Source organism: Phalacrocorax aristotelis, chromosome 3 (assembly GCF_949628215.1).
Source record: "Phalacrocorax aristotelis chromosome 3, bGulAri2.1, whole genome shotgun sequence".
NCBI lineage: Eukaryota > Metazoa > Chordata > Aves > Suliformes > Phalacrocoracidae > Phalacrocorax > Phalacrocorax aristotelis.
Window position 1 is genome coordinate 61,911,885 of NC_134278.1, and position 26,651 is coordinate 61,938,535.

Genomic DNA, 26,651 nt, shown 5'->3' on the forward strand with positions numbered 1-26,651 from the left:
TGAAATCTCTTGTTCCGTGTATTTAATTACAAATATGAGTACTCCCATTAACATCACATGTTCCGTTTGCAAAATCAGGATCTGTCTAATTTACCATTACAAGTGAGCTACATTCAATCAAAAAGGAGAATAATGAAACTGATTGCTGGTACCTTGTTAAGATGCATCATTCTTGAAATCCAAATCTGTGACTTCACTATATGTCTAGAGGGTGCACACTTTCTCTGTATCTTGGAATTAGAAGGGCTTATCAGAAAAACCTTGCTAACATCATACCTTTTTTTTTTTTTCCCCAGTTCAGTTACATATGAACAGAGAATTTCAGGAGTATTGAAATGGCTTGATTATGCCAAATCTGAGAGGTAACACTTAGTAACATCTAGCTGGTTTGTGACACTATAGCTTAGAAAGGTTTTAATGCTTAGCAGTTGAAACTTCTGTTGGTGTTTGTGGAATCCTCCTCACCATCTCAAATGATTATTTACTGAACTTAAGCCTGTTCTATAAGTATAGCTAATAATTTTCAGGATAAGATTGTAGATCCAGAAGATGAAAAAGTGCACACATATCTGAATGGGATGTACTGTTGTATAAGTTTGTTTTTATTGTTGTGTCTTTTTTCTTGGTGCATGGCCCAGAGGAAACATGGAACATTCTGTCTCTAGTCTAAGTGTATGGATGAAAGATTTTACATAAAAGATATTGCACAAGAAAGGTTAAATATCTGAAAGTAATTGCAGGCAGTAATTCAGGAAGAAAACTAGATGTCAGTACTGTTTGTGGTGCCTAGCTTTGTGACATGTAAATAAGTGAAATCTTTTATATGATAATTTGCTAACAAATTCCTAATATCTTTGCAGTTAGGAGATGCTCACTAGAATCTCACCGCTTAATCAGGAAGAGATCATTTAGGTGGTGGTTCCACTTACATCTCAAAAAGGAACAGCTTGCTCTGCTGAGATCTTTAATTTTTTCAGAGTGATTTCTGGATACCATTTAAAGACACTGGATACTGTTTCTGAAATTGTAACTTCAAATAGTCCATGTTGATTAATTACAAAACTCAGAGGAAGCTAAATGAATATATTTGCTGTTTGGATTATTGTTAAGGTTTAAAGAAGTTATTTCCAGTTCTGTTTTAAGTTTCATTTAATATTTTTTTTAAATGAAAGTGTACTTTTGAAATGCTGTCTCCAAATTCTCATAATATTCCACTCTTATTTATTTCTAACTCAAGGCCTGATTTCTACACTTTATATATTGAAGAACCGGATTCTTCTGGACATTCATTTGGGCCAGTTAGTGGTGGTGTAAGTAGTTTTTGTGTTTTTCTTAGACTAAATCGCACTAAAAAAGGTGCTGTTCTATGAACTTAACCAACTTATAAACTTGGAAAGGATAGTAGATAAAAAATTACTGTTCCTGTTTTATGAGTTTTTATTAAGAACTCTTGCTTGTGGTTTAGCTCATTGTTATGATTCCAACATTGAGTGTGAATCAAAAGAGCTGTAAACCAAACAGACTGGCAGAAAATAATTTCAGATCATACTATTAGCAATAATATTAACGGTTGTACTTAGAACTTTAATTTTATTGCCAAGTGATATTTGAAAGTATGTGGTCTGGCAAATCCTCAGAACTGTCTTTTTTTATTCCTAACACTGTACTTCAATGTATGCTAATTTGTAACCCAAAAGTATTACATTTTTACTTTCAAAAAGTTCAGTCTTTAAGGAGTTTAGAAGTTTAGGACTTACCATATCAGCTCCTTCCTGGAATGGTCTTGTTTAATATATTTAAATACATTTGAAAATGGTCTTCAGCAAAAGGCCTTGTTGTAGCAGACAAGGACAGAAAAAATTATTTTTGTAGGATAGTTTTAGGCTTCCTAATTGGAAAGGCAACTCCATTGTACATAAAGGGCTTAAAAACCCATTACTGTATATGTGATTGTATATGTGTATGTTGTCCATGCATGCGAGACATTCAAGAGAGTGCAGCAGAGTTAGGCGAACAAGAAGGGTGCAAGTGCTTAGACATGGAGTCCTCAGACTCAGCTGGGTATCATCCTTACTGTAGGACTTACGGGAAGACTGTAAGTCAGCTGAGCCAACTAGGGAAGAACTATCCTTTGTGAATGGCTGCCTTTTGTGCTGGATTTCTCCCACATTACTTCAGTGGTGATCAGTGTTTTTCTGTAGGAAGTTTAACGGGACTGTATATATGAGAGAAGGGCACCATGCTGTCATGGTTTCAGCTGGGATAGAGTTAATTTTCTTCACTCTAGCTGGTATAGTGCTGTGCTTTGAAATTAGCATGGAAAAAAAAACCTGTTGAGATAACACACAGATGTTTAGGCTGTTGCTGGGTAGCACTTGTACTAGTCAAGGACATGTCTAGCTTCCCATGCTCTGCTGGGGGCACAAGAAGCTGGGAGGGGAGGGGGCACAGCTAAGAGAGCGGATTCAAACTGACCAAAGGGATATTCCATATCATGTAACGTCATGCCCAGTGTGTTACCTGGGAGGGGCTGGCCGGGGGAGGGGGGGAGCAATCGCGGCTCGGGGACGGGCAGCGTCGGTTGGCGGGTGGTGAGCAGCTGTATCGTTCGTGTTTCTGCGGTTTTTTTTCCTGTTTTCCCTTTCCTTCCTTTTCCCTTTTATTATATTAACATTATTGTCATTATTATCATAATCATTTATCATCATCATTTTATTGTAATCATTAAACTGTGCTTATCTCAACCCACAAGTTCTTTTGCTCGTCCGATTCTCTTCCCCATCCCACAGGGGTGGGGGGGGTGAGCGAGCGGCTGCGTGGTGTTCAGTTGCCAGCTGAGGCTGAATCACGACAGTCTATTTTTGGCGCCCAACGTGGGGCACGAAGGGTTTGAGATAATAACAGTTGCTGGTCACAGCATTGATTCATCTGCTCGCAGTATTAGTTTGTCCAGTCTTTACCATGCTGATTGTAAAGTACATGTTAAAACTTGCTGTTGGTTTTGTCAGTTTGCTGTGCTCTGCAGTGATTAGAGATATTTTGCCTAGGAGACTTGTTATTAAAACACTGGCCTTGACCGTTATCGGTTATTTAGGTCTTGCGTGGAAGCCGTTACTGTACTACAGCTACCACCTCATGGAGGCAATTAGCAATTATACCTCCTCCTCTGAGGAGTTTTTTATGGAGGAAATACAGAATGGCACCATAGCTACTATCTTACGTAATGTCTCCTCCTTCATTACAACAACTTTTCAGTATCTTGAACATCCTTGTGTAGTTAAGATACATCTGTTGATATTGCTTTGGCAGGTGGTATCAGATCTGTCTAAGGTTAATAAGCAAGTTAAGAATATAATCCAGAGATCTGTCTCAAGGCTCGATAGCTATGCGTGGCAGGGTATGTGGGAAAGTATGGGCAAATGCCTAAGACGGTGGGCACCCCCTGTGGTGTGGGACTTCACCCCTGAACAAGTGCAGAATCCTGAAAAATTAGTAGAACATTTGGAGGAAGTATGTTGTCACCCTGGCAATTCCAGAGAGATACAAATCACTGCCATGTGCTGGGGTCTGGCTTATGCCTATCGAGCCCTATTTAACACTATTCAGTACCCCCAAGGGAAAGAGAAGGGAGCTACTCCAACCCCCGTGACAAGCACTGCGGCCACTCAAACCCCCACGATAGACACTGCAGCTACTCCAACCCCAGCGACAAGCACTGTGGCCACCCAACCCCCTACGACAGATACTGCAGCTACTCCAACCCCAGTGACAAGCACTGCGGCCACCCAACCCGTCGCGACAGATACTGCAGCTACTCCAACCCCAGTGACAAGCACTGCGGCCACCCAACCTGCCACGACAGATACTGCAGCTACTCCAACCCCAGAGACAAGCACTGCGGCCACCCAACCCGCCGCGACAGATACTGCAGCTACTCCAACCCCAGTGACAAGCACTGCGGCCACCCAACCCGCCGCGACAGATACTGCAGCTACTCCAACCCCCGTGACAAGCACTGCGGCCACCCAACCCGTCGCGACAGATACTGCAGCTACTCCAACCCCCGTGACAAGCACTGCGGCCACCCAACCCGCCGCGACAGATACTGCAGCTACTCCAACCCCAGTGACAAGCACTGTGGCCACCCAACCTGCCACGACAGATACTGCAGCTACTCCAACCCCAGTGACAAGCACTGCGGCCACCCAACCCGTCGCGACAGATACTGCAGCTACTCCAACCCCAGTGACAAGCGCTGTGGCCACCCAACCCGCCACGACAGATACTGCAGCTACTCCAACCCCGGTGACGAGCACGGCGGCCACTCAAACCCCCATGACAGGCACTGCAGCTACTCAAACCCCAGTGCCAAGCATTGCAGCAAACCAGAGGACCAACCTGTGCCAGTATCAGTCGCCCCTATACGCAAGAAGAAATCATGGAAGAGAAGGTCAACTCTTTTAGAAAGAGATTACGAGGAACCAGGGCCATCACGAGAAGAGGAGGAGGAGGAGGAACCATGTGTACAAGAAACGGAAACTACCCGATCTCTATCCTTGAGTGAGTTGCGGGATATACGGAAAGATTTCGGGCGTCATTCAGGTGAGCACGTTATCACCTGGCTGCTCCGATGCTGGGATAATGGGGCCAGTAGTTTGGAATTAGAGGGGAAGGAAGCCAAACAACTGGGATCCCTCTCTAGGGAAGGGGGCATTGATAAAGCAATTGGAAAAGGAACACAAGCCCTCAGCCTCTGGAGGCGGCTCCTGTCCACGGTGAGAGAGAGGTATCCCTTTAAAGAAGATATTGTATTTCGCCTAGGAAAATGGATGACCATGGAGAAAGGCATTCAGCATCTAAGGGAATTAGCCGTGCTTGAGGTGGTTTATGGTGACCTGGACGATCAACGGTCCTCCAAAGATCCAGATGAAGCTGAGTGCACACGACCCATGTGGCGGAAGTTTGTACGGAGCGCACCATCCTCGTATGCAAACTCATTGGCAGTGATGTCCTGGAAAGATGACGAGACACCAACGGTGGCTGAGTTGATTGATAGACTCCGGGAATATGAAGCGAATCTCTCTTCCTCGCTCGTCTCTGCTGTTGAGAAACTGTCCCGAGAGTTCCAGCAACTCAAAGAAGATATGTTCTACTCCTCACCAGTACGGACCAGTATCTCAGCCATTAGGAGTAATCGTCCCTTGGCTCAAGAGAAGGGATACACACGACGGGGCACCCTATGGTTTTACCTGCGTGATCACGGAGAGGACATGAAGAAGTGGGACGGAAAACCTACCTCAGCCTTAGAGGCACGGGTACGTGAGCTGCAAGGGAGAACAATTACTCAGGGGAGTTTCTCCAGGAGAGCTGCTGCTCCAGTTTCCTGTAAGCAATTCTCCAGACAGAGGAGCAGAAGTGCTGATGGCCTGACTGATCTTAACAGAGACACCCGTGATTCATATTTACCAGAAGTGAGTGATGAATACTATGATCAGGACTAGGGGGGCCCTGCCTCCAGCCAGGTGGAGGAAAGGGATAACCAGGTTTACTGGACTGTGTGGATCCGATGGCCTGGCACATCTGACCCACAGGAATATAGAGCTTTAGTGGACACCGGCGCACAGTGCACCTTAATGCCATCAAACTATATAGGGGCAGAACCCATCAGCATTGCTGGAGTGACAGGGGGATCCCAAGAGCTAACTGTATTGGAGGCCGAAGTGAGCCTAACTGGCAATGAGTGGCAGAAGCACCCCATTGTGACTGGCCCAGAGGCTCTGTGCATCATTGGCATAGACTATCTCAGGAGAGGGTATTTCAAGGACCCAAAAGGTTACAAGTGGGCTTTTGGTGTAGCCGCCTTGGAGACGGTGGAAATTAAACAGCTGTCTACCTTGCCCGGTCTCTCAAAGGACCCTTCTGTGGTGGGGTTGCTGAAGGTCAAAGAACAACAGGTGCCAATCGCCACCACAACAGTGCACCGGCGGCAATATCGCACTGACAGAGACTCTCTGATCCCCATCCACGGGTTCATTCGTCGACTGGAGAGCCATCAGTAAAACCCACTCACCCTTTAACAGTCCCATATGGCCAGTCCGGAAGTCTAATGGAGAGTGGAGACTAACAATAGACTACCGTGGCCTGAACGAAGTCACTCCACTGTTGAGCGCTGCTGTGCCAGACATGCTAGAACTTCAATATGAACCGGAGTCCAAGGCAGCCAAGTGGTATGCCACAATTGATATTGCTAATGCATTCTTCTCAATCCCTCTGGCAGCAGAGTGCAGGCCACAGTTTGCTTTTACTTGGAGGAGGGTCCAGTACACCTGGAATCGACTGCCCCAGGGGTGGAAACACAGCCCTACCATTTGCCATGGACTGATCCATAATGCTTTGGAACAAGGTGGAGCTCCCGAACACCTACAATACATTGATGACATCATTGTGTGGGGCAATACAGCAGCAGAAGTTTTTGAGAAAGGAAAGGAAATAGTCCAAATCCTCCTGAAAGCTGGTTTCGCCATAAAACAAAGTAAAGTTAAGGGACCTGCACGAGAAATCCAGTTCTTGGGAATAAAATGGCAAGATGGTTGTCGTCAGATCCCCATGGATGTGATCAACAAAATAGCAGCCATGTCTCCACCAACCAGCAAAAAGGAAACACAAGCTTTCTTGGGCGTTGTGGGTTTTTGGAGAATGCATATTCCACACTACAGTCTGATCGTAAGCCCTCTCTATCAAGTGACCCGGAAAAAGAATGATTTCAAATGGGGCCCTGAGCAACGACAAGCCTTTGAACAGATTAAACGAGGAATAGTTCATGCAGTAGCTCTTGGGCCAGTCCGGGCAGGACAAGATATAAAAAATGTGCTCTACACTGCAGCCGGGGAGAATGGCCCTACCTGGAGCCTCTGGCAGAAAGCACCAGGGGAGACCCGGGGTCGACCCCTAGGGTTTTGGAGTCGGGGATACAGAGGGTCCGAAGCCCGCTATACTCCAACTGAAAAAGAGATATTGGCAGCATATGAAGGGGTCCGAGCTGCTTCAGAAGTGGTTGCTACTGAGGCACAGTTGCTCCTGGCACCCCGACTACCAGTGCTGGGCTGGATGTTCAGAGGGAACGTCCCCTCCACACACCATGCAACTGATGCTATGTGGAGTAAATGGGTTGCACTGGTCACCCAGCGGGCTCGAGTAGGAAACCCCAGTCGCCCAGGAATCTTGGAAGTGATTATGGACTGGCCAGAAGGCAAAGACTTTGGAATATCACCAGAGGAGGAGGTGACACGTGCTGAAGAAGCCCCACTGTATAACACACTGCCAGAAAAGGAGAAGCAGTATGCCCTGTTCACTGATGGGTCCTGTCGCCTTGTGGGAAAGCACTGGAGATGGAAGGCTGCTGTGTGGAGTCCTACACGACAAGTAGCAGAAACTGCTGAAGGAGAAGGTGAATCGAGCCAGTTTGCAGAGGTAAAGGCCATCCAGCTGGCCTTAGACATCGCTGAACGGGAAAAGCAGCCAGTGCTCTATCTCTATACTGATTCCTGGATGGTGGCAAATGCCCTGTGGGGCTGGCTGCAGCAATGGAAGCAAAGCAACTGGCAGCGCAGAGGCAAACCCATCTGGGCTGCCGCACTGTGGCAAGATATTGCTGCCCGGGTAGAGAACCTGGTTGTAAAGGTACGGCATGTGGATGCTCACGTCCCCAAGAGTCGGGCCACTGAAGAACATCGAAACAACCAGCAGGTAGATCAGGCTGCCAAAATTGAAGTGGCTGAGGCGGATCTGGACTGGCAGCATAAGGGTGAACTATTTCTAGCTCAGTGGGCCCATGACACCTCAGGCCATCAAGGGAGAGATGCAACATACAGGTGGGCTCGTGATCGAGGGGTGGACTTGACCATGGACGTTATTGCGCAGGTTACCCACGAATGTGAAACGTGCTGCAATCAAGCAAGCGAAGCGGGTAAAGCCTCTGTGGTATGGGGTTTCTTGGATGCTACGCTGGTCTTATAGATAATATGTGTGTGTAAATATTTTTGAAACACTGCTTATTAACGTGTTAATACAATGACATGTTCATACTACAACAAAAATTGTGTTTAGTGTTATAAATCTGATATTTTATACAAATTTGGGAGCAAGGAACAGATTTGATCTGAATGTGTGTTGCTGTACACTTCTATGGGAGAACTTATCTTGGGCTGCATATCTCCGGGACACAGGGCTCTACCCACCCTGGGGACTGTGATGCACAGACATCAATATGATGGATACAAAATGTCCATTTATTTAACTGCATCACACGCTTATATAGCTCTTGCGCTTCCTGTTCCTGCCACTCCTATGGGGAGGAGTCTATCTTTCCGTCACAGGCCGTGATCTTCTGGTCGCCGATCCCTGTCTATTCCCCTACAAATGTGTTAATTTTTTTCTTTCAATAAACATTTTTTAAAGCTCAATTTTTCTAAGGTGATAGAAAAAATTAATTGCAAGTCTTTTTTTAAGTCACATATTCTGCGGTAGTGTAGTGGAATTCTGCACATCTATACTCTAGTGGTGATGGAAAAGGAGAAGAAGAAGCAATATTAAGAACCTGAAAACTGACAGAAAAGCTCACTTTTATCAGACTTTGATTATTTTATTTAAGTTAGAACTTGAAATCAGAAAGAAAAATTAAAATTAAACTGGTTTATCTCACAGGTAATCAAAGCCTTACAGCTAGCAGATCAAACACTGGGGATGCTAATGGATGGACTTAAACAAAGAAACCTGGACAAATGTGTAAACCTCATTGTTTTAGCTGATCATGGTAATGTATATAGTTCTTTTTTTCAACCTAAATTTTACTGGGTCATTGTTTTCTTCCCCTGTGTAATATGAGTGCTTACTAGTTTTAATGATTTTATAATTCACTTTCTCTTCCTTGCCATATATTGTATATAAAAAATAACTGTTTCTGTATTGTCCTTTAGGGATGGAGATGACCTACTGCAGACAGTTAGAATATATGACTAATTACTTCAAACAGATCGATTTCTACATATATGCTGGGCCTGCAGCTCGCATTCGAGCAAAAAATGTTCCAAAGGACTATTTTACCTGTAAGTGTGGACCAATCCTGGGATTGCACAATTAATATAACAGGAAATAAATAAGTAAATTAATGAATGGGAAAAATGGATAATCAGTAGTAATCAGCAGTGAATGGCTTTCTGTTTCACTTAACCTGGCTTAAACATCCGTGGAAGTTGTTTGTTTGTCTGTTTTTTCAAGAACAACCCCTTTAAATGAAATTGAAGGTTAGAAAAGCTTGTTGCAGTCTCTGATTTGCATTTTCTTGGCATGTGGAAAGGTGAAGTAAAGATAGTTTTATTGTTTTGAACTGGAACATCAGGTCTTTTGTAAGTGCATTGCTCTTCACAGATTTCTTGTGCAACATTAGCAGAGTCAGTCTTTTGGAAGCAATGACTATTTCTAACCATGTGCACAAAATTATGGAACCTGAATCTTAGCACAGTGCATCTAAGACTTGGTTGAGCCCTTTAGCCAGCATCACAAAAGAACACAAAACCGAAACCGTATGAGCTGACTTGGAATAGATAACGTGCTACCAGACTGAAAAAAAACCCTCATCCTAAAACCTTCTGTATCAGGGAAAAGAATGGATAGAAGTGAAACCATGGAAGTTCTCTATTTAGTGAGTCTGTAGAATTAATAAAGTATTCGAAAAGGTGTAATTCTTGCAGATCTCAAATAAGAGCTGGGATCCCATTGTACTTTTTATTTTATCTTTTCTACTTGTATTTATATTTGCAGGCACAATATTTATACAATATAAAACAGACGTTCCTTAATTTAAGTAGAAGACAGTTGAAGTCAGACAGGAGCAAAGTAGTAAGCAAAGGATAGAATAATGATGTTTTGTATGTGTCTGAATCTCAGTATAATTGTTGACTCATTTCCTCTAATGGTCTTACTTTTTCTGAAGGAATTTTCCTTCTGTAAAGTGCTCAGATTTGTTTTTAGAAAGCTAATGTCAAAAAGTTAAAGTCAGTCTTTGAGAATGTGGAACATCAAAGTACTAAGACTGGATTTTTCTCTGTGACTGCTGCTGGAAGTGGAATACAAGACAAGTGCTCCAGGTCCAGTTCAATGTAAAAAAAGGTTATACTTTAAACAGAGGTTAGGTGGGAGAAGAAAATTTGGTTCTGATGATTTGTCAGCTTTAGATGTAGGCAGTCATCATCATGGCAGTTTTATACAGTCTGCCTTAATGTGCCCAAAGTGCTAGGTACTTCCACAGGCTAGCACATTTACAGACAGTCACCCTTGGAAACACAATCTTCCTACCTGTGGAAGGTTATTGTTACCATAATCTTCACAAGCTAATAAAGAAATTCAGTTTTGCAGAAAAAAGCATGTTGAAATTTTTCACATGAGGCTTTGGACTTTCAGCTGTTTGAATGTATGTTAATTCATCTTTTCTTTTTAACAGTTGACTCAGAAGGAATTGTTAAAAACCTCACAGTGAGTAAATATTTTCATAATTTTTCCTCATAGTTCCTCTCAATAGGAATCTGACCAAAAAGCCCAGTTTGTGAAAAACTGAGGGTACAGTGCCAGTTTAAATAGCGTACTGACTCCAGTGTACCACAGGAGGCTGTTCTGGAAATTGTTCGAAGGTGGTGCACAAAGGTTTGCCATGGGTGATCTCTGTTCAGAGCAAGAGTTTTCTGTACTTCACTTTGAAAGAGAAGAAGTGGCTGACTTCACAAGGAGAAAGTAGGGTATATCTTCATTATAGAACAGAATACAACACAGAGATGTGTTAGGTAATAAGCATCTGTTAGCTCTGGACCACAAGTGCTGCACTCAGGCTAGGTTAAAGCAACTTCTCCACAAAACAGATAATAGCATTGTAGAGTACATTGGCACAGGGTGTGTAGAGGCTGGAAATATAAATAGGAAGGGGGGATTTTAGACACATGAATGGAGGACAGGCCTGTAAGGGCATGGCACAGGCCTATAAATGCGATCCACAAGGAACCTTGGCAAGGCGGACCTTTGGCATGAGGCAATATGGCTCTTCTAGGATCTTTCATGACATACCACTTAAGTACTTGCAGTGCTTTTAGGTATGCTGCACTACCACTGGGACCCATACTGATAGTTCTGTTTGGATCTCTGCCTACTGTGTGGATGTAGCACTTCAGGGCAGGTCCAAGCTTGTCTGTGTCTCCCATGTAGACCATTGCTCCTTGTGGGTACACTCTGAGACAGCTGAGCTCTGAAGGGTGCAAAGGGGTGCAGAACAGAGTGCAAAAGAAAGGAAGACCAAGCCTATTTATTTTACTGAAAGGTAATAAGATGTGACAGTGCATGTTTTTCCTTATACTTTTTTAGATAGATAACTCACTGCCTTTTTTTTTTTTTAGTGTTCATGATATACATTAATACATGTGGGATGAATGTGGTGGGCAAACTAAAATGCTTGTAGGAAAGTTGTCTTTATTTTGCATTTAAAATTTGCAGTGAGTTAAAAATTTAAACTGCTTCCTCTTTATGTATTGTCATAATTTTCCCTTCTTTCCTTCATTGGCAGTTTGTTTTCTATTCTGTGACTAGTCCTAGTCCAAGCAGTAGACATGTTCTGATACTTTTAGAATAAATGCTCTCAGCCTGGAAGAATTCTGGGCTGTCTCAGCTGGGTATACTTCTGATAAATCACCACTAGAGGTCTTCCTTTAACCTGTTGAACAACTCAGTTGTGCAATGTTGCATGTAGCTTTTGCCTGCCACTAAAGTCCAAAGGGCAGTGAACGATCCTGTTTAATATTTTATTGATTTATTTATTCCCCAGCATCGAAAGCAGATGTTACCATATCAATACAACCATATCAATGGTCGGGAGTAGCAAAAGATGCATTTTCAGTGCTACATCCCCTACCTCATTGTATGATGTGGAGCCTGTCATATCAAAGAGCATCAATGTGAGGGAATAGCATAATTTGCATTTTCGCAACCTCAGTTGAAACTGCAGCTGCTAATAGTTACAGAGATGTGATAACTCTGCCTTACAGATAGAGCCTGGTATTATGATACTTCCTCATTCCTTTTCTATTCATAAACAGAGTTTGTACTTTGTCCCTTTCAGGTTCTTAGAATGAGGGTTTTGGGCAGAGAAAGGAGTTGTGTGTTGTATATTAATTGCTTATCAATAGACATAAAGTCATATTATATGTTGATTTCCTCTATTTTTCCCTTTAATAGACTATCCTTTGTAGAGTGACCACCTCTCCCAGGCTAGCAAACACATTGAATCCTTATTTTTCATCTTCCTGGATTCCACAATGCTTGTTTGATGACTATGCAGGCACACTTGCTCTCATTTCACATGTTAATGTCATTCTGTGCAGAGTATACAATTCTAGTACTTAGAGGTGAAGATGTCAGATCAGACTCCAAGCATGCTATAGGTTGTACTGCCTGTGTGGTAAAACAGGTCCACTTCTCTGGCTTAGCCAGCTTCCTAGCAGCTCTTCCCTCAGCATTTTACTGGCTCTGTGTTGACCCAGTAGTGGATTCCTGATCAGGAGCAACACTTCTGAAACATTGCCATGATGCTTGCAGCCAGATGACTGTATGTAGTTAAACGTCTCCAGTATGTCATATGGTTGTCATTAGGCTCTCAATGCCAAACTCATTCATGGCATGCCTGCTAACACAACAGTTATATTAACACATTAAATGTGGATGTAAAAGCTAAGGCCTTTAGCTAACAGCTGAGCACTGGACATTTACATGGCATAAGAGTACATGTTCAGTCTTGCAACTAAAACCCTAGACTGTGCTACATTATGTATACTTGGTTTTCTGTGTTATTTATTGAATGGTAAAGTAATAGAAGATGGCAGAAATAAGCTTTCTCTTCTAGAGTGTAATCTTACAAACTAGATGCCAGTGACATTAGTATGGACATATAGACTAAACCTTACTACTAAATGTCTTTCAGCCTTATGAGTACTTTTACCACAGTATTTGTGAACTTGCTATACATTTTATAGAAGTAGCAGTATATTTTCAAACAGTTCCAAAAAAACCCCAGCCATTTTTCCTTCCATTGCTTTTTGGGCCAAAAATGAGATCTGAAGGTTATCCGAGAAACTATCTGTGAATAATGTGCTTTGTGCTTACATTCCTCTCACTAAGATGTTTGTGATAAACATCATCCTCATTTGGAGGGATAAACAATCATCATCATTTTGAATTTATTTTTGATGCTGAGCAAAACTCATGACTGGGCTCTTTCCTATTCTACAGTGCAAAAGATCCCCTCAGCACTTCAAGCCTTATCTGACGCCTGACTTGCCAAAACGATTCCACTATGCTAACAACATCCGTATTGATAAAGTTCATCTTTTGGTGGATCGACAGTGGCTGGCTGTGAGGTAACATAATTTGTGTGACTGTTATCTTACCTTTTTCATCCCATTCTTAGCCTTTTAATTTCCTTCACAGATGCCTCATTTCCTGTTTTGCTTTAGACTTGTTAAATTGCCATGTTTGTTACATAAAATCTTACTATGTGTAAAAAGGAAAAAGGCCTTATACATAAAGCCAAGAATGTATTATTAGTACAATTGAAATCTTAACAGTCTAATCAAATAATCATCATTACTCCAGACCAAATTTTTACAGGAAAAAAAATGGAAGAAAAAGAAAATAAAGAACTGAATACTACTACACAGAAGAAGTCTCAAAAATAATGCAGTTAAAATTGTCATAGAAAGCCTTCCTAGTATCTATCCCTTTTCTTGGTGTTACAGTCACCCCTCCCCTGTCCTTCTCGATCCTAAGGTTGATGGCTTCAGTCTGGTGCATGTGTGGATATGGCCACTGATCAGTATTATGAGTCCTTCATCAGGAGAAATAGGATGTCAATGTTTCTTCTTCCTCACTGTGTGATCAGAATGTGGTCTTTCCTATATGTATGCTAACACTACAGCTTGTTCATTCTTCACTGGCCTGGAAGTTAACATTACATCTCTGTTCAGTAGATATGGTGCATTCTACACGTGTTATATATTTGTTCTTTATTCGTGTTCTTACCTCTAAATCTGGTTTTGCTCAGTTCCATATATGCATTTCCTTAATTGACCAGCAGTGAGCTAATCTTCGGGTCTCCATTCCACCCAGAATAACTAATTGTTACTGCTATCTGTATGAAAACTATGTCTTTGACATGTAAAGATAAGCTGGTAAGATAACAGATGAAACATAACCACCTTGTCATTACAAAAAATTGCTCTAAGAGCTAAACAATTTAAAAATAGCTGTGAACAGGTCAAAAGCAGTTCAGACAAGCCTTAGCCCTGAGGCTTTGAAAACTCAGTGCAAAGCCTGGGGTGTTAGTATAAGTACTGTATTTACTAAGCTACGGTGTTGCAGTAGGAGAAGCATGTGCCAACTTGGAATTTCAAGACTATTTAAACAGTATAATGCCTGATTGTTTTGATGCAACCACAAATAATTGTCCTGGGTACATAAGAAACGTCCACTGAAAAATCTCAGATGCACCCTTTTTTAAACTGTGCTCAAATGTTCTTTGCCTCTGAAAACAGGATACATGTGCTTGACAGTTGTGCATAGAATCAGTATGGGATGACTATCTCTTTATCTTTCCATGTATCTCAGCAACGGGTAAATTAAAACAAGTGTTAGTCATTATAAGTCAGACTATTCCGGTTTGTAATTAATTCTATAACCCACACACATACATCCACATGTCTCCTTCACCCTTTGGAATCCGTGATGAAAATGCACTCTCTTGTAAGGCAAAATCCCTTGCAGTCTTATTTCTGTTGTTCCACAGAGGCTAACAGCAGAGTTCTCCCTTTACAAGTTTTCTATTAAAATGCAGATACCATAGAATACAATGGAGGACTTCTTCCTTAAGTAGATTACACTTCCGCTGCAACTTGTAGCTAGGTGAAGGCCTCAGTTCAAAAATAGCCATTTTTTCAATTTATTTTGAAAACATTGATTCACTGTACACTCATTAGCTACTTAGGTTAATTTATTTCTGTCCATAGTGATCTCTGTTACAGGAGATGATCTTCATAAAAGCAAACACTGGATGAGCAAAAAGTACTACAATATTATGCCAGAGTCAGTTCTTGAGACACGATCCAGGGTCTGGTGATTCAGGATGACTATTCTAGCTGGTTCTATTTGTGCCATTTTTATTTACACTGTATGATGATTTCTCCTTAGGGACAGAAGTTACACATATTGTGATAGGGGTAACCACGGCTATAACAATGAATTTAAAAGTATGGAGGTAAGGTGATTTCTGTTCAAGTCTTGCACCTTCTTAAATATAAATCACAATGTGCTAGGTGAGCCATCAGAATATAGAATATATGATAGTTTTTGCAGTGTGCTTTTTCTTCTGTATCACCCAGACATGTAAACCGTGAACACATACGGGGTCCATATATTTGTATTGCCTTTCATTGGTATGATTGAGGCCTGCTTCCTTGGGATCTTGTAGTAAAACTTGTCTGGACTCAACTCCATGGAGCCAGATAGACTACAGTAAACCAAGTGTACGATGTTTAGCTATGGGACACTGAACTCTTTCATTCTTTCATTCTCCTACTGAAGCAATGACTGAAAAATCTCCATAGGCTCTGGGAGTTCAGTTGGGCATCTGAAAGCCTGTGTGCTCAAATCAATTAAATCTCATTGTCTCTGCTTATCTCACAAGACTTAATCATATCATCAGAGCAAAAAAGGTTATTAGTATAACCTGTATGTTAGTATAGCCTATATTGCTGTTTCATCTGATTTTCAATTCTGGTTACTGTGAAAATATTTTGAGGTCTTGAGCTTTTGGTTTTTTAATGTACTTTCTGTGATGTGAATCTTTAAGTAAGGCCAAGCATGCCTTACTTGAAGTAGTCCCATGTTCTGTGCCTATGAATCAGATTCTTTCAGAACTTCACAACTATAGTAAAACCATATGTCAATATACTGATCAGAACGGTGTTGAATGTTTGTATGGAAAGAAAAGGTAAATTCTGGTTACCATGGAAACAATGATCATGTAATGGGCAAAACTGGCCTTCTTTACCAGAACAGTTCTGTATTTTAACTTTTATCACTGTGAAAAGACTATATTTTGTTCCAGTGTCACTGTTTCCATAAAATGCACTTGAATTGTTTTCTGATCTTAATTTCTTTAGATAACAACTTTAGTTTTATTACAATCTAGGCTATATTCTTAGCATATGGCCCAAGCTTTAAAGAGAAAACAGAAGTGGATGCTTTTGAAAATATTGAGGTTTACAACCTTATGTGTGGTGAGTAGAAACAATCCAGTACTTTAGATGGTAAACTAACAGTATTTTCAAATACCAGTGTTGTAGCAGCTTAAAGAAGAGTAACTAAAAATTCAGTTAATTCAATTCAGAAGCTAGATTTTTTTTCTCACAAAACACTGAAGACATGCTTTTTTGCCTTCTGTACACTGGTAAAAATTAACTGCCAGAAATTGTTCTGCTTTGAAGGTTGTTTCTGATTGCAGAAGGAGTCCACTAAAGAGTCAGAGAAGCTCTCAGGCCACATGGGCTTGCTGTTGAAATGGTGCCTGTGGAATAATTTTGGGATAAGAATCATGTAGAGAGTTACCGCTCTTGCTCATAACTTAAGATGGATCGAAGGAGTCCTAGCAGTGAGCAATTAGGAACTGCGTACCTCAGAAGACCACAGCATCACAGAATCACAGAATCCCAGGTTGGAAGAGACCTCAGGGATCATCTAGTCCAACCTTTCCAGGAAGAGCAGAGTCTAGACAAGATGGCCCAGCACCCTGTCCAGACGACTCTTGAAAGTGTCCAACGTGGCCGAGTGAACCACTTCCCTGGGGAGATTATTCCAATGGGTGACTGATCTCACTGTGAAAAATTTTCCTCTGTTGTCCAATCGGAATCTCCCCAAGAGCAACTTGTGTCCATCCCCCCATGTCCTCTCCACGGGACTCCGTGTAAAAAGGGACTTTCCATCTTCTTTGTAGCTACCCCTTAAGTACTGTGTGTACCACATGGTGATGAGATCCCCCCAAGCCTCCTTTTCGCAAGGCTGAACAAACCCAGCTCTCCCAGCCTATCTTCGTATGGCAGGCTTCCCAGTCCTTTGATCATCTTGGTGGCCCTTCTCTGGACCCCCCCCAGCCTGTCCACATCCTTTTTATATAGCGGGGACCAGAACTGTACGCAGTGCTCCAGCTGTGGCCTGACAAGTGCTGAGTAGAGTGGGATAATGAATTCTTTATCTCTGCCTGTGATGCCCTTTTTGATGCAACCCAGCATCCTGTTGGTCTTCTTGGCCACAGCAGCACGCTGTTTGCTCATGTTGAGCTTCCTGTCCACCAGGACCCCCAGGTCCCTTTCCACAGAGCTGCCCTCCAGCCAGGTGCATCCCAGTCTGTGCTGCACTCCCGGATGATGTTTTCCCAGGTGCAAGACCTCACACTTGTCCTTGTTGAACTTCATAAGGTTCTTGTTGGCCCACTCTTCCAGCCTATCCAGATCTTCCTGCAGAGCAGCTCTCCCTTCCGGAGTGTCTACTTCTCCACTCAACTTGGTGTCATCAGCAAACTTCATCAGGCTACACTTGATGCCGTTATCCAGATCACTGATAAAGATGTGGAATAACATTGGGCCCAATATCGATCCCTGGGGGACTCCACTAGTGACAGGTTGCCAGTCTGAGAAAGACTATTTACCACCATCCTTTGGGTGCGACCTGTCAGCCAATTCCCCACCCACTGCACAGACCACTTGTCTAGGCCATAAAATGTGGATTAAGGCATCACACAAAAATGCAGTAGTCTAGTACGCTTCACAATGTGATGCATTCGCAACCGAATTTTTATTCTGTGTTAAATCATCTAATCTTATGAATGTTATGGGAATGTATAAAATTGTATCGACAGTACACAAATACATAATTACCAAATCTTGATGCAGTGGAAGATAGCAATGACCCTTCATACCTAGTAAATTGCCAGTTGATGATAGGAGTTACCATAATTTAGATAACTGAATAAGTTGTTTCTTCTATATTTAGAATGAATACATAGGAAATATGTAGAGTTGGAAGGATAATGACTTTTAAAAATGCCGTTTTGGTCTTAAAATAACTGTAAAATTTGTTCACAGATTTCAAATATTTCAACAGATTTGCTGCGTATTACACCGGCACCAAACAATGGAACACATGGCAGCTTGAATCACCTCTTAAAAAAACCTTTTTATAATCCTTCACATGCAAAAGAAGACTCATCTCCTTCTTCATGTCCAGTTTCCCATCTGACTCCTACAGATGACCTGGGATGCAAATGTGTCCATGTAAGTAGGGGCTTCTGGGATCTTGTAATCATCATTGTCAAGTGTGTTGTCTTTTCTTTTTTTTTTTTTTTCTAAACTATGGATTCATTCTGAATGATTCTGTTATATTTTACAGATATCAAATATTATAGCACTAAATGAGAGGTTAAATCTCACCACAGAAGAAAGTAAGTAGCAAGAAAAGAAGAGGACAGCAATATTTTTAAATTTATGCCTGGTTTAGATTTTATATTATTGGTTTCAGTGGGAATTTTGCAAAGTTAATTACAATTTAAAGTGAAGTAGGAAAGCCAAGACAGAAGCATAACTTGCTTCTTTTTTCTTTGCATTTCTTTAAAAAATACTGTTATAACAACATTTCTGCATAGGAACTGGATCTGAATCCCATTAAAATCTTGGAAAAAACCAGACAGGTTTCAGCGGTCTTTCGGGAAAGCCTGAGCACTTCCAGCCTATACGCCATAATTCTTGTTCCCCACCTTGTAACCATTATTTTGCCTTTTTCTGATCAAAAATTCCCATAGATATTTCTGTGTGCTTTTTTATGGGGTTTCTGGAAATTTTAGGAAGCACTATAATGCTTCCTAGCCAAATAAGATGTAAATTTCACTCCACTGGCATGAGAAGTTCGAAAGATTTATATTGGTATGAAATTGCAAAGACACAAGAATTTGCAAGTCTGATATATTACATTGACTTCTGTATGTTAAACATAACATGAAAACTATTTTCTACGTTTTTTATTCCACTCAGAAGCTAAAAGCTTAAAGAAACACATGCCCATGTTTACTATTGGTTTTATTTGTATTTATTAATGTTTTAATTTACATTTTCCTCTGCTCTCTAAAACCTTTGTGCCATCCAAAATGTTATAGAAGAATAAAACAATAATTATTGCTTAAATTCTAGTAAAGAAGGCAAACTCTTATCATTTGCCATACGGGAGACCCAAAGTTCTTCAGAAGAAAACTGTCTACTGCCTCCTTTCACATCATCAATATGTGAGTGGATACAGCTATGATATCTGGATGCCACTGTGGACTGCATACACTGTGAATAAGCCTGTAAGTTATAAAATGCCCATACTATTCTTAAATATGCAATATAAATGACTGAAAATGTGATTCATTCACCAGGAATCCTGGTTGAGGACTGGTAGATATCATGTGACTAAGGCCCTTATGTCTGAAAAAGTGTCTTTGATATCTTTTAAGTTTCAACTATCTTAAAATACGGTTAAAAAGGTAGGAATGGCCATCTGTTAGGGACACAAAAGATACAGAAGAATAGACCTGTTGGTAAGCTGGTTCCATTATTCCATTAAGTCTGTTCTGGAAAAGGGATAAGCAGTCAAGACATTTCTCCAACTTGCCTGTCAATTCTTGAGGAAAAGCAGGCTGTGATTTCCAAAATCAGAGCTTTTAATCTTTTCTATGAATATAATGGTCTTTTTCCTATTAACAAACCTTTGTACAACTCTGCAAAACAGTTTGAACTAATGCATATTTCTGTATGTTCTGTTTATTTGCTCTCTATTACATCATATAATTTCTGAAAAATGTAATTATAGCCTATTACATACCTCTGAGAGTTCAAGGGTATGTGGCTCTGGAATAAATTGTTCGAGTTTTCAGGGCCAGTAAACTAGTGGGCATTCATGGCCTTAATTCCCCCTATAATTTGACCCATTTTCTAAGTTGCCCTGAGGAAATATCTTTTACACTGATTTTTTCTGTCTGAAAAGAACCGTTATTGATGTCTACATGATTTCTTATTTTATCAGTACAAATATGGGGAAATTATTTTAACCAAATATATGCTGCTAGAATGTTAGTATTTCAGGAAGTTTTACTCCATACTTTCTGCAGATTTTTCATAATCTGGGTGAAGGATCACAAATCCAGCCCTAAGAAGACTTAAGGTCTAGTGAAACAAATGTCCATTTCAACAAAGATTATTTTTACTTCATCATATTTGAAGATCTGCCCTTATAGCTTACTATGAAAATGCATTACCGTAATGAAAACCAGTTAACTGTGGGCAGGTTTTCTTCTGATTTTGCTTTGAAAAGATTAAAAAGTCCCACCAGAGCTGGGGTCTTTTTAATATTTCAGCACCAGCAGCAAAAAGCTCAAAAAAAAAGCAAATAACTTTTCAGACATTTTCCTTTGTTGAAAACCAAATTCTCAGTTGGAAAAGAAGTGTATAAATCACAGAATCACAGAATCCCAGGTTGGAAGAGACCTCAGGGATCATCTAGTCTAACCTTTCCAGGAAGAGCAGAGTCTAGACAAGATGGCCCAGCACCCTGTCCAGACGACTCTTGAAAGTGTCCAACGTGGCCGAGTGAACCACTTCCCTGGGGAGATTATTCCAATGGGTGACTGATCTCACTGTGAAAAATTTTCCTCTGTTGTCCAATCGGAATCTCCCCAAGAGCAACTTGTGTCCATCCCCCCATGTCCTCTCCACGGGACTCCGTGTAAAAAGGGACTTTCCATCTTCTTTGTAGCTACCCCTTAAGTACTGTGTGTACCACATGGTGATGAGATCCCCCCAAGCCTCCTTTTCGCAAGGCTGAACAAACCCAGCTCTCCCAGCCTATCTTCGTATGGCAGGCTTCCCAGTCCTTTGATCATCTTGGTGGCCCTTCTCTGGACCCCCCCCAGCCTGTCCACATCCTTTTTATATAGCGGGGACCAGAACTGTACGCAGTGCTCCAGCTGTGGCCTGACAAGTGCTGAGTAGAGTGGGATAATGAATTCTTTATCTCTGCCTGTGATGCCCTTTTTGATGCAACCCAGCATCCTGTTGGTCTTCTTGGCCACAGCAGCACGCTGTTTGCTCATGTTGAGCTTCCTGTCCACCAGGACCCCCAGGTCCCTTTCCACAGAGCTGCCCTCCAGCCAGGTGCATCCCAGTCTGTGCTGCACTCCCGGATGATGTTTTCCCAGGTGCAAGACCTCACACTTGTCCTTGTTGAACTTCATAAGGTTCTTGTTGGCCCACTCTTCCAGCCTATCCAGATCTTCCTGCAGAGCAGCTCTCCCTTCCGGAGTGTCTACTTCTCCACTCAACTTGGTGTCATCAGCAAACTTCATCAGGCTACACTTGATGCCGTTATCCAGATCACTGATAAAGATCTTGCCCAATTTTGATCTAAATCAACAGAAATACATATTTGTGGGAGTTTCTTCTAGCGGTTCTTGCAACATTGTGGGAAGAAATGAATGATTGAGAAAGAAGTATTGGAGGGTATAGTTCTTACGCACTCTAATACAATGATGTATGTTTTCTATAGAAAGAATAGGAAAGAATAAATTTCCTCTGTAATACAGAGACACAACAGCGAAGGGTTATAAGTGTAAGAGCTTTCTTGCTGACTTACCTTACACAGTAAGCTGACATTATGATTTTTTATTACAATGCATAGTAAACATGAGAAAAAAGCTTTACAAATTATAACAGCCATGGAAGGACAGAGGGATAGATAATGCCTTTGACTGTAAGCTTTGGCTACAATGCTTGGGAATGACAGAAAATCGTGATATCCACAGGATTTTCATTGCATCCTAGGTTATCTATGCTGTGGATAAAGCCTCTGCAGTGCTTTGCACAATTGGTAAGGTGGGGCATTTCTTGACATTAGGTAGCTATAAAGAATAGCTTAAACAGTAAAACAGATGATGCAGACTGGAGTTGTGCTGATTTTGTGTGATTTTGAAGTTGTGAAATTGGTCTGGCTGATCAAGCCCGCACAGTATTAATGCACCTGCATGTGATATCAGAATCAGGGACATTATGAATAATATATAGTTACAGATATTAAATAAATGATGCCATATAGAGTTTGGTTACTTAGTATTCTCAGTCAAGAGAAAATTTAAGATTGAAGGACATTTATTTTCCTGAGGTTTTATACTCATCTGCCAGGAAGGCAGATTTTCTTGCAAAAAAACAGTCCCTCCACCTGCCTGCAGAGACCTATGGGATTTAAATAGCTTTGCTATGTAGAATTACTGAAGTATACTCTAAAAATATATTAAAATGTATAACAATCTGATCTGTCCTGCAGTGGGATGAAAACAGCATGAGACTTGTAGAAATCACTGGGATTTTTGGAACTAAAGCTCAGTGCACTGGGGATTATGTGAGCTTTGTTTTTTGTGGTTTAGTATTTTTTCTTCTTGACTACTGAAAAAAGATTCCTGGAGGTGGCTGAAGTTGACATGACAGACCACAGCAGATGCTTAAAGTCTGTCATGTAATGCAAAAAACTCATGCTTTTTGACATTAATTACTAGCTCGTCAGAAGACAATAGCCTGCATCAGAAAAGGTAATGCATGATGTGATGGGCAAAGCCATTTTTCAGTTGTAAGTGTTTTCTTCAGAAGACATTATGATTTCTTGACCTGAAAGACAAGGAGCCAAAGGGCTAAAGCTGTTGAATTGGTGATAAATATTTTTTTCTGATTCTGAAGTTTTGAGGCAGTGGCCATCACTGTCAAGATTAATTTAATTTCTTAATAAATGAGCACTTTCAACAGCTCCTTTGAGAATCATTCTGTTCTTATTGATAGATGATCTGTTTAAAAATAGCTTATTCCTCTATTTTGAGGAAAATAAGTGAAAAGAGGTCGTAGCAGAGTGAATGTATTAGTTCACAGAGCACTAGCAACATGCCTTGCAATCTGGTGTTGCATTAACTGTTGATCTCATACTAAAACGTGACACAGACATAGCCATTCTCATCTGTCAACAGCTTTTGATATTTTTTACTTGCTGACTTGTAGATCCTTGAAAAAACTAGCTAAAATATTCTTGAGTTGTTGCTTTGTGAGAGTTCGCAGGTTCATTATGAATTCTCATTTCTTCAGTTGGAGAATTTTCACCTGTGATGTCCAATTGAAATAGCCATGAGCAGCCTTCATCTCCTAACTGTAGGAGAGTGTTTGTGAAGATACAGGTTATATGATGTATTACATATGTGATGGACAGACAGCTCTAAAACACTGTCCTCCTGCCTTGGCACTTGGATTAGAGCTTATAGCTCATACATTTAGCTTTGAGAAATGTGAAGTAATGAGAAGAGAGTTGAGTGGTGCCCTCATTGCTTCAAGCTGCAGAAAATGTGAATGTTATTAATAATCCAGATTCCTTGTATAGGTCAAAAGCAGATTCCCTAATGTATTTGGATAACATTAACTGTGACCACTGTATTTAGTGAGAAGAATGAAGTTCTTTTCAGGACAGTCCTTGGCATGTTTGCTCAGACCTTTGTTACTTTGTCTCGGGCTTCTCGTCAGAAGCGATAAAGAAGTTGAAGCCATGGTTGAATATCACAGCTCAATTATTAAGTTTAAAATATTGGTTTGTTCAGTGACCCTGATCCATTAACCCTGCCTTATTGATTTGGACATGAGAAAGGGCAAGTTGCTCAAATGACTTGGATGTCAGTTTTGTATTGGTATTTCCATTTGCTTGACAATGACAACTTACCTGCTCAGGTGGCAAAGGCAGTCTTTTGTCTTTTATATTTCATTCTATGTGGCATACATTTTTTCCATTAATATACAACCCGACCATAATATGGGCATCTACAGGAATTCTCCTAAAAGTAAGTAAAGAAATGAAATCAAGGGGTACAAGGAAGAACAAGAAGAACATTCCAGTTCTTTATTTCTGCTCAGTTTTAACTGATCAAAATAAACAATGTACTGAAAATCAATTTAGATGTCTAACTACCCTTTATAAAGGTATAAAGCAAATAAATATATTACATTCTAATAAATTACATGTAAATGAGTATGAAAAAGAAAATGCAGTTAAACACAGAAAAGCATATTCTGATGTTTTAGTTAATGCTGTCATAAAGTTATGATAAAGATTATAGAAAAGGTTATACGAAGAGAAGTAAAGGTTATAGAAGCAATTATACTCAACAGGTTCACTTTTGGCCAGATCTTAGCTAGTGTGCATGCTAGCATGTCTCAGTGAAGTTAGTGAAGCTAGCCAGTAAAATGTACTGAATTTACTATGAATTTATTTAGCTTTAACTCTTCAGCAGCACAGACTCTCATTATGGAGATAGCATCCTCAGATGCTAAGATGAGGTGATAGTGTCACCTTTGTATACCAGCTGCTTTTCAGGAGGATGTGACATAAAGTTTGTGTTTCCAGAAATGTGTGAAAGTGACGAATGAGCCAAACTTGTCACCTTTTTTTGCCTAAAGTATAACCTTATCTTGCTACTACAATTTTACATGCTGCATAAGGATTTCCCTGAATTACCTAAAAACAGAAGTAGAAGAAAAACACTAGGCAGAAAGCATCAGTGTTGTTACTTGCAATTGGCCTGATTCACTATGAAAATAGGAGAAGATTCAATGAAGTCCATTCTAGAAAGTTAAAACCATACAAAGCATTGGTTTAGCCACAGCCGTGGGTGTAATACTTTTTTTTTTTTCCTTTTCACAGGAAAACACATCTCCTCTTCCTCCCACTGTTTCAAACTGTCTGCGGGCTGATGTTAGAATCCCTGTTGCTCGGAGCCAAAATTGTTCCAACTACCCAGAAGGGCTGACCTTCACCCGCAGTTTCCTCTATCCTCCCAGTGAGCGTGATTCTTTTTATAGCTAGAGCTTAGAAAGTCTTAATCAGCTGGATGTGGGTTTATGTTTAAACATATACCCAAACACCAAAACAAACTTCTTCGGATCAGCATGTTGGGCAGAAAAAGGTTTCCAGTGTTCGCAGACTGACCAAAAGCAAGGCAACTACTACATGTATCTAAATATTTTCAGTTGAGAACATTTAAGTTTTTTTTTTTTTAATGGAACAACCCGAATGTGATGAAAACTGGTTGGAAAGATGGAAAGAGTTGCAGTGAAGGGTGGTCCCTCTTCCTTTGTATGAATATTCATTTCCTATTGTCAAATTTGATAATTACTTTATTGAACAGATTATACAAACAAATTTGGAGATATGTTTGACTCATGCTCAAATGTCAAATGTAATAGAATGTACCTGCATTTTATAATGACATATGAATCAAATGAATCTTTGTATAGTATTTCATTAATTTATACTTTGTTCTTTTATATAGACTTCAATTCATCTGCTCTTGAACAGTATGATGCCTTACTCACCAGCAATATTGTTCCCATGTATACAGCTTTCAGAGGTAGGTTGCAGAGCTTTGATTCATTTTGATTAATTTTCAGTTCTGGATTTGATAAAGCTACAACAAGGACTTAAAAATGTTAATGCATGCTCTGCAGTATATCCAGATCTTGCACAAATATATATCAAACTTTTTAAAAGTAGATGTGTGAAATTTTAAAACACACTTATGTAAGGTAAATATTTTTCTCTGTATAATGCTGTCTAACCTCTGCTTAGGTGTACCTGTTCAATTCTGAATTTTCTCATCTCCTGTGTGCTGTCCTAACATGAAATGCTAGCTAGGAAACTCTCATGAAAACATCCCATTGGAGAAATGCTCAAAGTGAATGAAAATGTCACTTTTTCTTTCCTTTTGCAAGGTTTCAAGAGAAGGCAGTATGAAGTTTGTAAACAATGCCCTGATACAGTGCCTGTTTCATCAAGCAGAAACTCAAACCAGACAATATTAATTTTGGAATATTTATTTCAGGCAGATGTTTCTATTATATAAGTGCAGTAAGCTACATTAACTCATTCCATCCAGCCTGACTCACATTTGTTCATAATCAATGATAAGAAATTTTCCACAACTGCATATCACGCTGTTTTACTCCTAGGCCTAGGCTCATTTTCTTAGACAAAGGATAGAAAGAGAAATTGCGTGCAGAAAAAGCTGGATGAAAATCAGTCATGTAACTACCTTTCTAATGCATTCAGACCTCATTTATTCATTCACTTGTGTCATATAAAAAAATGAGACCCAGAAAATCTAAGTGGCTTTAATCTTCCAAGTAAATCAGAGACGTGAAAATCCACTTTTCCAAGGAAAACTCTAGAAGAGATTTAAACTTACAAGCAGTTACTCTAGACCATAAGAACGAGGTAAATCAACAGGGGATGCCCTCAACCCCCAAACCCATTAGTTCTTTTGCCATGATAGCTGTAAATATTTTAATAACCTCACTAGCTTATCTACAAATTATATTTTCTCAAATAAATCTGTGAAATAATCCAAATTATCTAATGATATTTGACATGAGTTCTGTAGAGTTAGATAACTCTCAGGTGGT

General features: G+C 40.5%; 1 protein-coding gene and 1 long non-coding RNA gene across 3 annotated transcripts in view; one reads left to right on the forward strand and one right to left on the reverse strand.

Annotated features, from left to right (window-relative positions):
• Window positions 1-26,651, forward strand: part of ENPP3 (ectonucleotide pyrophosphatase/phosphodiesterase 3) — a 50,701-nt gene that overhangs the window by 19,294 nt on the left and 4,756 nt on the right. For both annotated transcript variants that reach the window (XM_075087647.1, XM_075087648.1), the window contains 13 exons: window positions 297-362; window positions 1,238-1,310; window positions 8,704-8,812; window positions 8,976-9,104; window positions 10,499-10,530; window positions 13,324-13,451; window positions 15,277-15,343; window positions 16,280-16,367; window positions 18,247-18,416; window positions 18,532-18,583; window positions 19,326-19,480; window positions 24,895-25,030; window positions 25,523-25,600. In XM_075087647.1, coding sequence (XP_074943748.1) covers window positions 297-362; window positions 1,238-1,310; window positions 8,704-8,812; window positions 8,976-9,104; window positions 10,499-10,530; window positions 13,324-13,451; window positions 15,277-15,343; window positions 16,280-16,367; window positions 18,247-18,416; window positions 18,532-18,583; window positions 19,326-19,480; window positions 24,895-25,030; window positions 25,523-25,600 — 1,283 coding nt within the window. The remainder of the gene's footprint in view (window positions 1-296; window positions 363-1,237; window positions 1,311-8,703; window positions 8,813-8,975; window positions 9,105-10,498; window positions 10,531-13,323; window positions 13,452-15,276; window positions 15,344-16,279; window positions 16,368-18,246; window positions 18,417-18,531; window positions 18,584-19,325; window positions 19,481-24,894; window positions 25,031-25,522; window positions 25,601-26,651) is intronic.
• The window catches only part of LOC142054729 (uncharacterized), a 29,928-nt gene continuing 22,481 nt past the window's right edge, over window positions 19,205-26,651 (reverse strand). Inside the window, exons 2-3 of the long non-coding RNA XR_012659654.1 lie at window positions 23,917-24,028; window positions 19,205-21,575 (exon numbers count right to left, since the gene is read on the reverse strand). This is a non-coding gene — a long non-coding RNA (uncharacterized LOC142054729). The remainder of the gene's footprint in view (window positions 21,576-23,916; window positions 24,029-26,651) is intronic.